General features: G+C 34.3%; 1 protein-coding gene across 1 annotated transcript in view; it reads left to right on the top strand.

Annotated features, from left to right (window-relative positions):
• Positions 1 to 6,632, top strand: part of LOC100748235 (protein cortex-like) — a 254,251-nt gene extending 247,619 nt beyond the window's left edge. The window contains exons 3-8 of the mRNA XM_012393425.2: positions 1,810 to 2,083; positions 2,536 to 2,691; positions 3,362 to 3,500; positions 4,025 to 4,232; positions 4,314 to 4,635; positions 5,658 to 6,632. Of these exons, the coding sequence (XP_012248848.1) occupies positions 1,810 to 2,083; positions 2,536 to 2,691; positions 3,362 to 3,500; positions 4,025 to 4,232; positions 4,314 to 4,635; positions 5,658 to 5,803 (1,245 nt within the window). The 3' untranslated portion in view covers positions 5,804 to 6,632. The remainder of the gene's footprint in view (positions 1 to 1,809; positions 2,084 to 2,535; positions 2,692 to 3,361; positions 3,501 to 4,024; positions 4,233 to 4,313; positions 4,636 to 5,657) is intronic.
• The last annotated feature ends 6,321 nt before the right edge of the window (positions 6,633 to 12,953 follow it).

Here is a 12,953-nt window from a genome sequence, read left to right on the forward strand (position 1 = left end):
TATGCTGAAAATAAATTGGATGTATCGTATATGATATATGGAAGAATTAAAATCATCTATCAGAGATTAATTTGTTTTTATTAACTTGTAACGTCGTTACAGGATTATAGAAATTTCTACTTAAACGATGACCTGGTTAGCAGGTTAAAAAGTTTTTAAATGGATGATAAAGGAGATGGAATATGAGAAGAATTTCTCTTCTTGACAGGCAATCCTGTAGGTTCGATCTTAAAGAGTTTGAAATATTATAGATTTTATGGCGTTCAATGTAAATGTTCTGAACTCTAGAAGGGTTGAAATATTTTTATCGAAGAGATTTCTGAAGATACTATAATAAAGACATGATTTGTTGATAATTACTTAACCATAGTTTCAAATGTAAATTCCATTTTGATTTCATCGTTTAGTTTACTTTAATGTTACGCAAGTTTCCATTTTCGACATTAACTGACAATAAGTTTCTAAACGCCAGATTTAGATCCATGATTTATGAATTTATAAGATCTAACTATTTGAATGTAACAGCTTTTAAACTTTAAGATGAATGGAATATCTCAGTTTGAGAAATTTTTCGAAGTATGGAAAAATAATTTCTTCTAAGGATTCTAAATCAAAATTTACCACATTTCACGAACTATAAAATACTTCAGTGATAGAAATCAAATATGTGATGAAACAAATAACAATTTTAAGTAATGTTACATGTAAATGTTTAGGTGGATGTTTAACGAGCTCAAACGTATACCGTTTCATTATCGCATTATACACAGTTCACTTCCGATAGTACGAAACAAGATCATTATCATGTCATTAAATCCTCATAATCGATGAATGTGTTATAAACGAACGCCGACACGAACTACGATGTCGAATCGATCGTTAGCGACTCCGATTGTTCGTGTTTAAAGACCTAATCGATCGATCGTAATTACCTCACGAGCGATAAATCGATTTCTAATTAAGATCGTGACGCCTGAGGAAAATGGGGAATCAACTATTATACACGTATTCTATACGTATTTAATTCTGATCATAGTACATTATTTTAGTCTCCACCTTTTCCGAAATTCTATGATAACATTTTTCAAGCTAATGTGAAACCTAATTATGAAATGATAATTTGGATCTCAAATTATCGCTATAATACTTGTCTCTAATCGATTATCTACTGAATTTGTTGTTTAAGGTCAACTAAATCGTCGAGAATATTAAGAAATTTTGTAAATTCTAGTTTGTTCTAATTTATATACTGTAAATTAATGTAATATCGATATTATTACATTTTCAACGTTTATACGTTTGTGGGAAACGTAAAAACGAAAAATTGTACGAAATATACAAAATATAGAGACATATTAAATAAAATATGCGAAATCTCATTCTCCTTGCAACGTGTATTTAGTGTGTGAAAAGAATCTTTATGTTTCTTTAGTTGTGTTTATAAAAATCGGATTTGCATAAACACCCACAGTCTAGTTATTATATACAACTTTATTATTCATATATTTGATTTCTCTTGATCAATCCAAGCTGAAGCTTCATTTACAATCTAAAGTTGTACTGGAAGTAAGAATTACAAAAACGTTGTAAAATTCGCATTCAATTTACCAAGGTTCGTATTTTATCTTATTCCGGTTGAAAATTCTCGTGTTAAAACCGCGAGATATGGAGTCGTTTCAAAAATTCACATTCGATTTACCAAAAAGAAAGGAAACGAAAGAGAAAATGTAGAAATTCACAGGAACACACAGTGCAAATTTTTCGCTGTCAAGTGTCGCTTAAGTCACTAAACCCTGACAAACGGCACAGCTGGAATCTCTGTCGGATAATTGGCGAAAGAAATTTATGCACCAATTAATGGCGAAAGAAAACGTAATACCAGGGCTGAGGCAGAAACAAGTGCTGCGCCGCAGCCACTTATCCTCGGAAAACAAGGTGCCTGGAAGCTTAGTAGGCCTACCTAAAGACCTGTGGGACGAGGAATACTTCAAAGATGGAATGTGGAAATCGAAGCCACGAAAAAGGCCTTTAATAGGCATTATGTATTCCATATTAAATACGCATGACTTCTCCACGTTATCAGGTAAGAATTCCATGGCGTATTTAGAACGTTTCCCAAGATGTATAAAAATATGGTGGTATGTCATCGTGTACTACCAGCTTCCTTCATTTACATGGAAAGTTGTATTTTAATCTTTCGATATTCACATTTGTATTATTATATATCTAATTACGATTTACGAATTATATAATTAAATTGACTGTATTACTATACCTCTCATATTTGTCTTTTTATTTCGAAAATTTATGAACCTACTTTGATACTAATGTTTTCTTTATTGACTTGTTTAATAATATGTCTCACTGTTTATTAAAGATCTTGATTATGTACTGCGTAATTTGTATGTTTCCCAGATGTTTATAGCACTCTATACTATAATATTATATTATTATATTAGATTACGCTGTAGTATACAATGCATGGAATATGTTTGAGAGAATATATTGAAATTATGTTTATTCTTTGTTTTTAAGAGTATCAGAAACGACGAATTGATTGGAGTTCAGCAAATGCAATCGCGGTAGCAACTGATGATGTGGTGAAATTTTACAATATATTCAAATCTGATATTCTGGACTCGATACGCCTGAAAATACATAATGTTGATTCATTAAAATGGAATAACGCTGGTAGGTAACGCTACGCAAAATATATAATTACTGATGTGTTAAAGACTTTATTACGCATATTAAATCTATTAAAAATTGAAAGCTGAAGCTGCCTACAATGAACATAGCTACAAAAGTATAAAATTAACGTATTTCGTTACATTTTCCCGATATCGTTAGATACACATTTTTTTTATTTACTTTATTATTGAATATCCGGACAGAATTAAAGTTTTCATTATTTTAAAATAAATAATCTCAATCTAATACCACATCTAATTTGTTATATCGATTGCGAATCTTAAAAATAAACGCTTGAGATTTTCTGGCTACGAATTTATCGACTTACAAAATTCTGCATTCCTTTTCGCCATCTACCAATTGATATTTAGAAACAACATAGATCGAAGATTCTAATAAATTTGGAAAATTTCCTATAGTATTTCAAATATGAATACCATATCCGAAATCCAATATTCAAATATCCATGGACTTGCGAGTTGTAAGTTATAACGCTATAACAAAATACTTAAATGGGAAGTTAATATCAATTTTTAAATTCGTCAATCCATAAACAAAGAGATCGTGTCTACATTAAAATAATTCTAATCTTAATTTTTGCATTGCAAACATCAATTGTTGTAATTAATATTGACATTATCTTACAAGAAAATTCTACATTTCTGTCCAGGTAATAAACTGTTGATATGCACTCCGTCGTTTGTGAGACTGTACTGTACAGATAGGCAGAAGACGATTTGGACGACAGCCACGTGCGATAGTGACGTGACTTGCGTCTGCTGGTCTAAGAATGACCAACATGCCGTCACGTGAGTAGTATCCATCTATACAGAGATTTGTGGTTGTTGCATAAATATAAGATAAACAGGAATGACCATTCATCATCGAATATCATTTCAATCTATTAACGATGTTTTATTACGATCTGATCTGGCTTGATAAATGTCATTGATTTACTTACCACAATTATGTACTTGTCGATCGTCTGCGGTCTCGCGTCGCCTCGCCGTGAGCCACTTTTTAATTATTCTATTACTTTGTCGTTAACATTACAATTTATGTTCGTTATAAAATCTAATAAGTGAATCGAATCTTTCCCTAGGTCTTATCTTTCTACTTGTGTTCATAAAGATACGAATTTGCATAAATCTACTTATAAATCTACTCAATCTTCAATTATTTTTACAATTTAATGACCAGTTTAGTAAGTGTTTCAATAAGTTAACAAAGTTCAGAGTGCTGTCGGTAGGGTGTTTGCTTTCATTTATATTTCGTTTGTAATTAGCTAGAAAATGGATATAAATTATATGTATATTTTTTTAATATTGCGCAGTGCTGACCGAAGTATGATCACGATATATTTAGCTCAGGATGGCGAAGTCGTTAATTCGTTCCCCGCGCTTTCTTCAACTATTTTAATAATCGCATTTTCATCGAATTATGCATATCTCGCAACTTCGGCGATAGAAGGGAAAGTTCGGATTTTCCAGTGGCCAAGTTTGATCGTGCACATTGACATTCTTTACTACGAGCCTATTCTAGTAAGTCGATATCTCCCGTTACACACGTTTATCGTCTGCAAAGCTGGACACTGTTTAAGATGAATTATGTACTATATTCAGGCTTTAGCTTGGCACCCGTACGAAAGTGGTTTATTATGCATAGGCGGTGGCCTGGGTGACGCTTCGCTGACCCTTTGGGACATGAACAGGTTAAGTACACCGACTTATCGCGACGTCCGGTTCCAAGGTATCGTGAAGAATATGTTATGGAATAAGCACAGTGGTGAGCTTGTCGTTCACTGGTCGTACGCGGAGCGGCATAATGACACATGCACTGCGATACCGGTTCTCGCAAGCCTCGATCGCATTGTGGACGAGGTACCTTTGGATAAGGAAATGCGAATCAACGCCATTATGTGGAATTCTGATCAAACGCAGTTAGGTACGTGAGAATCCTCTCGTTTATTTTATTATTCGATGAAACTGTGAAATCGTAATTGGATCTGTGATAAGTGTCACGTGTATTAAACGTAATAAGGGTTTCGGATTCGAAGAGTCTAGTAATTTATGAGACGAGAAGAAGATTATTAGACGTAATATGAAAATATAAAAATTCGTTAAGTCCCATGGTATCTGCACTTGGTGTTATTTCTGTAACTGTGATCGATCGTGATCAATTATGAGTTCCGTAGAATGCTCTCTGTGAGTACTATGCTAGTACTATGTCCTTTGATGTTATATGATGTCCCTATGTTGAATTAGAAATATGTTTTTCTGTATCTATTCTGGTAGATAGGTTTCGAGTGGGAAGTATGATCATATCACTGCTTGGCAAGGATAGCTACACAACTGACAAAATTTTTAATTTGCTTTTATTGCATACAAGATCTACGTTATGTTTCTATTTCTATCATGTAACACGGTTATTTTATCATGAATATTTATAATCAGTTTTCCGTGAGAGGGCAGTTACGTTAAAGTAATAAGGTCTGCATTTAGTATTTTCGAAAATATAAATTTTGAGAAGACTCTCGTCTGAAGCTTTCACATTTTTTGAGTTGTGACATTATCAACATCGTATAAAGCAACGATATGGAGAGTTCTTAGTTTGAGTGGTAAATTATTGGTTTTTATACTGTTTGTTTAGTCAAGTTATTTTGTGGTTTTAAGAATGCAGTTGTTTCTGTCTAATATTGATACATATTTCTTCACAAAAAGACTTATGAAATTCGTGAAAAATGATAACAACTAGGAAGCTACAAAAGTTTCGAAAACATGTGTTTTTGGATAATGGTTAAAGAAGGAATCTAACAATTTAATGTTCTGTAATTTGTATGTTTTTGTTCGTAGTACTGCTATGTAGTTTGTGAACTTCGTGAAATTATCGTATCTCCATTCTTACGTAAATTAAAAATTCTAATGTCATCAAGGAAATTAACGAGTGAATGTACATATTTTTTTTAGCTCTTCAGTCTGACGAATCTTTAATGATATGGAATTTTTTCGGTAACGATCGCCAATATTCAAGATGTAGGACACAACGCAAACATATACAAAGTGATACAAGATCTACGAATTTTAAAGAATTTGAATACTATAATATACGGTAGAACCGACGTATTCAAGAAATTTTTTAATATTCATAAAAAATTATTAGAAATATTTAAAAAACTTACTTATAAGTAAGTCAAAACTTAACTAATAGCCGTGACTACTAGCTTTTAATATACTTCATATAATTCGGTATTTTGTCCAATCTTACCACCTTTTATTTCAATATACAAATATCATGTATTTCGTTTTTTAACAATTATAGACTATAATCATTTTTGCACGTATTGTAAAATGTTACTAAATCTCGAATTATTGCTACAATAAAATTTTTTGAATATCAGTCTATGAATGTCCTATTTATTGCTGCGATTACATGATTTTAATTATAATTATTATATAATATATTTAAAAATAGATATTAAAAGTTAGTAATTCTAGTTAAAAAATAAAGGTAAAGATGCACTGATTTTTAGTGTTTGTTGTAATGTTTGAAGCACTGGATGCATTTTATATTCTAAACCAAGGACTCTTTCTTGAAATGAAATTTATAAAGTTTCATGTTACATTGAATTATGTGATTATGTATGATAAAATTCATTATTTGGATACATCGGATCTACTGCATATCAAAAATTAGTAACAGTAACGGGCAATGTCGCGAATCAAAAATTTTTGTTTTATATAATTATTTGTATCTCTCGACATTTAGTTTCATACATAATTAATGTAATCAACCTATGTTGAGCAAAATCCAGTTATTTGAAAATGTAAATTAAATGAATTGAAATCGTGCTTTCCTTGGCATACGCAGTGTTATAGAATTATGTAACTTATTTTATAATTATATGACTTACTTTTCTTTGTTGATCAGAAGAAAAAATATATATATATTCTATTAAAATTTCATAAGTTTATTTCTAAAAATCTCTTTATGTTTACCTATAAAACAATTGAAAAAGCAAAATACTAAAAAAATATAAACACTAACTCCAAAGATACGTACTTAACTGCAAAACTATACTTACAGCAATTACAAAAATTTAGTTTCCTATAAAATTTCCATCTATAAAATCGAAACGCGTAACTAAACGCTATCTAGATAGAAAGAACAAGTACGGTCGTTGCAAAGTACAACTACAGGCCACTTTAAATTAATTTCACCAATTAAGTTTCAAAAACAGCGAACAACTAAGATAATTAGATACCCTTCTTACAATTACCTATCCGAACCACTCAACCATGTTATAATTTTGTTTAAAAGAATCTTTTTCATGCCACTAACATTGTATAACATACTGTTCCTTTCAAATACATCGATCGCTTGACCGTATCTCTATCTTCACAGCTTCACACACAAAGATCCCATATCATCTTCCTATCGTATCACGAGCTACACGTTTCATCATAACGTCGAATCATTTCCAACGTCGCGATCGAGAGAATCGATGAAAAAGGAAGGAAAGAATAAAAATCACGCGAAAGTCGTTTCGCAAAACGATTATAGCGTGCCAACGATTAAGGACGATTATGATCGAATCACGCGCAATTTAAATTTTTCCGGGCCCATTGAGCAGCAGGTTTATCGATCGACCGGAAGATAAGCCGGCACAATCTCGTGCTAGAACTGTTAACGACCGTCTGGACTATCATCAAATAGATTTTCACGTTTCGCCACCTTTGGCAATTCCCGTCTAAATTACACGATTATCTTTCGGCTACTACTTACACAAGAAAAGGGAAGGGTATGTAGGCCATTTTGCGAGCAACCACTCTGGCAAATGCCGCGTAATTATGGTTTTGTATAGTTCGCTAGCTTTTTTCAATTAAATACTGTCTCCTAATTCCAACTTAATGCCCTAAAAGAATTACAGTAAAGAATTTACAAGATCGTGTTATAGAAGAAAATTTATTTGTAAAAAGTTGAATATTTTCCAGAAGACTCAAGTGCTATAGCTTCGATGTCATAAGCTTTTTCTCGTAGATTTATTTTACAATTGGCATTATAAAATAACTCTTCTTTTACTTGATATTTTAACCAAAGATGAGGAAATGGGAAGGTGAAAGGCAATTATTGCAATGCATCCGTGGCTGAATAAAATTTAATTTATTGAGATTTCCTATCAATTATGATAAATCTTCGTCGACTACAAATGTATGCAACGATAAATCCTAAGAATCAGAATTGGTAGTTCAGGTCTGAACACAAGATTTGGCAAGAAGAAAATACACATTTAAAAGATTAAACAAAATTATGGTTAGCAGTCACCAACCTCTAAACAAAACCTATCGTAACCATCATCCTTCAATCTGTAACAACTTGCACCAATTTTCGTCGATCAAGCTAAATGTTCATTATCTTTTACAACTTACTCTTCTTAAATGAACAATTTCCACACGTTCTTCGTCACCCATCGCGTTGCACCCAACGGCAATCTCCAACAACTATTGAATTCTACTTTCACAGGTCGCATGTCCAGCGCGGTGTCTTTTTGTTCGTTACATTGTCCACTTATGGAAATCGGGATTTCGTTGGGATTAAACGGCCCAGCAAGGACGCGGTTAATGGTCTCAAATTACCGTCCTCGCCTCGGCCCCCTCGCTTAACATAAAGTAACTAGAACAGACGCGGCATTACGGAGCTCGCGCTAATGCCACGCTGCTCGCTAATAACAAGCGAGCGGGACCGATGAAAAACCGCGCGACCAAACCAGTTAGCCGCCGCAGACCGAAGGAGCTTTAACGTTCCGCTCGAGCCGCGCTCAATCGTGTCCAATCGAACGATAAGTTAATCGATGACGGAAATCAGAGGCAGACGCTTGAATTATCGCTCGCGTAATTTGGCCCCTCCACGCTTGCAATTATCCGTATCTCTGATTCAACGATAGTTCAAACTTACGAGGATGATCGCCGTGATCTGCGAGCAAATTCGTGATGCAAACTTGCGTCAAGTTTTATGATGCGGCTCGTGATTAGGGAATTGCGCATTTTTACGCATTTACGTGAAAATGAATTATCTTCGTTAATGTTGAAATTACTATCGCAGAGTGCACCGATACTGTACAATCTCTGTCACAGTGAAGTTAATTCACTTCTTTTTTTATCACAAAGGTGATCCAGCAGAAAATCCAATCAGCTCATCAGACTCGAAACTAAACCAAATTTCACCAAATTGAAAATTCAGTCACGAACAGTCACCCCATATTCTCACCCTCGTGCGACTGTTCCATATCGAATGTGATCCAGACCAGATTGAATCATGCTTGTTCGACGACAGAAACGACAAAAATTCGATTTCGCTCTGTATTCGAGTGTACGCGCATTTCTTAGTTAGTCGAAACCGTTAATTGGCTGGCTGGATGCAGTGTTTATGGTTGGGCAGTCGTCGTAAAACGGTTGCTGATTATCATTACATACAATCACGCTTAGATCCACCGATACCAGCCTTCTCGAACGATATTTATTACCATAACCGTACCATAGCAGATTCTGGCTCGATTCGCCACATTTCTTCGTCGTTTTCTCCGTGGCTCAAAACGAGAAGCGGTTCGCGGCGGATGTCAACCACTTTGAGTATTCTTTTACGTTCTACTCCCTTCCCTTTCGTTTTGTTTCCAGTTGCTCTTGCGTCTCGATGCTCGGAATCCATCGTAATAGGTCCTTCGATCTCGTAATCGGATATTGAACCGCGATAAATAGCCGGCTAATTTACATCTTCCTCGATAGCCCGCGTAATAACAGTGCATCGTTGCTCGTCTTCGATTGAAATTACAACGGCCATGAGTTTTAAGGAGATTATTCTAATAATGTAACCGTATTGCCATTGCTGAAATCGAACACTGGAACGTTATCGTTGCTCGGTGAGCCTGTACTTTCAATTTTCTCTTGCGACGATATCGTCGAACTTGTAAACAAATTACTGAGTTACGTTCTCTCAACTTGTTTTTTTGTGGAAGAAGTAATGGAAGGTAAAAAAGTAAAATTGTACAGACAATTAGCTGTATTATTTTTATTCAATCGGTCGAAGGAAGATTATTTAGTACAATTTGAATTTACGTTCATTTGGTGGAACAATATCGTATAATTATTTATAAATTTATTGGTTATACTGGTTAATTTATGGTTAACATTTTTCGCAATGTGTCTACTCAGAAAGTATTCGAAGATCTACACATGAATAATACAGATTATCAAGTTTCAATCTGAGTTTTAGAATGTGTATCATGGCGAATAAATCTTTGTACCCGATGACTTTTGCGATCTCTTCGGAGATTTGAAGGGTTAGATGCGGTCGTAGAGATTGCGAGTTCGAAGTGCTGATTGATCCTGCGCATAGATACACTAAACCATCGGTCGAATTGACATCGACAATTGATTATTGTGGAATATTTAATGAGAAAGTATTGACTTACTAATTCTCTTTCGTATTTACATCTTGAATTATGGAAGCATTATATTTGAGAAATTAGTGGAATACGAGGAAAGTAGAAGATACTGTATTTTGGATAAGTTCAGAACTTATTTACAAGTTATAAGAGAAACTTAAAATTAAGCTTACAATTAAACTTAAAATTAAATTAAAGAGAAGCATAAGAGAAACTCAAAATTACGATTTACGGAACACAGGAGATATGAAACAGTGAAGAAATTTTTAAATTCATAAATTCTCGCAGAATTTCTACTTTCTTACAATTTTGTAGTAACACCCCTTTTTAATTTAAAGTATTTTATGAATCGGAAATAGAAGTCAAATTTACAGTAGAGGAAGAAGAAGATAAATAGTAGAACTTCCACATGTTAGCTATAGTTTTAATCAAACAGTATCCGAACATTCTTATTCAGAAATGTTCATCTGCGGCCTCTAATGAACCGAAAAAATCCAAAGAACTGTGACAATGAACATAATGTATGTACTTATGTCGTATTTATCGACACTGTAGGAGGATTATTTATCCGGATCTTTCGAACAACTACTGTTCTTGATTCGAGAGGTCTCATTTTTCAACAAGACTTTCGCATAATATAATATCAGAGCATCAAAGCTCATACTTTAGCTTTACGAAAGTTTTAACTTTAAATTACGATCTTTTAAATTTTTCCTAAATTTCATTACGAACTTGCCGAATTTCCCAATAATTCGTCGGGTGGAATCTCGGCGTAACGTCAAGGCCACATTCGTTTCGTTCCAGATGCGTGAAATCTCGTGTTTCATGACTCGATCTTCAGACAGAAGTAAGACGCATGGTAGCACGGTAGCCAGGGTGCACTATCTGTGTGCATTTATCATGCGGACAGTTACACCAGTCCTTGGTTCTTCTCCTCTGTCACAGAATTAATGAGACGGTCGAACATTAAGGGAAACGGTTAGAAAAAGAGAGCGAAATGTTGGGGAAAAGGCGAGTCACTCGTTTTCTTCGGAAGCAAAAGTTTTTTTTTGCTCTGTGACAAAGGACACGATGTCTGTCTCGTGTAGATAAAACGTACGGCAGACGAAACAGTCTCGAGTAATGTTACTTAATAATCTCCTACTTGAGAAGCGATCTATCTTCTTGAGAACGACAACGTTTCGAGTAGTACAGATAAATATATCGATCCGAGCCATAGGCAAAGAACATTTAAACGGATACATGTGGACATGTAATAGCGTCTTCGCGGTTTATCTGGCGATTCAGAAGAAAGATAATGCCTAGCCCTTCCTATGCATTATTTTTTATTATTTCTCTTTACCGAAGAATTATTGCTGCCTGTGGAAGAAATGGCACAGGGAAATATTTTTGTTGTACCATAGATGGCCTGTATTTTAAAATACAGTGTCACTGATAAATAGAGTGGCTCTATAAAAATCATAGTTCTTAATGCATTTTATGGTACTTAGAGATAATTCTAAAGATTCTCTTTCTCTCTTTTTATAGATAATGATAACGATATTTATAGAAAAAAATTTACTGATAATTAAGAACATATTTTGTAGAATTGTAAGTATTGGGACATAATGCTTTTCAATTATTTAGAAAAATAAATTACATTTTATCACGAAGAAGATACTGTATGTTTAGAGCAATATAACAATCTGTACGTATGTATATATAACAAACTATAATGTTCTAAATTAGTTCGGAATATCAAAGTTATAGGAGCTACTGAATGTATAATTCACTCGAAGTGAGAGGCAATGAAAATTATTTTAATTAAATAAATTTTGCAATCGAAATTTGATAATACTATACCATTTACCATTCGAATTAATTCCATTTTAATATAATTACTGTTTAATTCTAAATTTTGTTGACAAAATTATTTCTCTTGAAGCTTATTTTTCTGAAAAATAGTATTTTTCCATGGATCACTTCGTCTTCTCTAAAACTTTGTCTACAAATTTCGCAAACTGTTCTCAAATCTATATCTCCACAAAACGTATCGTTCAATCAATGTCAATTACAACGCACCGCAAATACAAAATACTTCTAATGTACCTCGCAAAAAGCTAACTATACTTTCTACTTCCTACAATTTCAGAGACATATCGTTACGTCAATTTCAGCGCATACCGCTTAATTACCTAAATCACTTCCTTTCCACAGCATCTAACTTATAAGATGCCCTGTACCATTTTATTTCCTGCCTTCAATCTTCCTCCGGGGATCTACAATTTTCTCCCTGGTACCGAGTGAACTAGCCAGTGGAAAGAAACGTTGGAACGTCGAAAAGCAGGGGAAAAAGGAGTAGAAAAGATCCAAGGCAAGAGCTACCGCGGCAGGGGTCTCGATTACGAAGGGGAAGAGCACGTAGTGCACGTACTACTCGCAATTCGAAATAGCTAGGCCATAAATTAGTAGCTGGCTATCTGAGCGCGGCGATAGAGGGAGAAAAGGAGCAATTATTTCCTTTGGACGCCATATTTCAGTTCGAACATCTTAATAACCGTGGATGTTGTGGCTTCTCCTCGAATCAGACGAGGATAACCGTGAAAGAAACGAAGAGAGGCAGAGAGGAAGAGACAGAAGGGCGGGTGATACGTAGGAAGGAAAATCAGAAAATAAGAAAAATGTAAGATAAAGATGAGGAGGAAAAGATTTATTCGCGATCGACTCTAAATCTCAATGGCTCCGCTTATCCTTATTTTTCCTGGTTTAAGCGTCTTCCTTTTGCGATCATTTCCTTGTGGCAGCTTCTGGGTGGATCGAAAGAAAGGTGGTTTACAAGGACGGT

Source organism: Bombus impatiens, unplaced genomic scaffold (genome assembly GCF_000188095.3).
Source record: "Bombus impatiens unplaced genomic scaffold, BIMP_2.2 scf_3007, whole genome shotgun sequence".
NCBI lineage: Eukaryota > Metazoa > Arthropoda > Insecta > Hymenoptera > Apidae > Bombus > Bombus impatiens.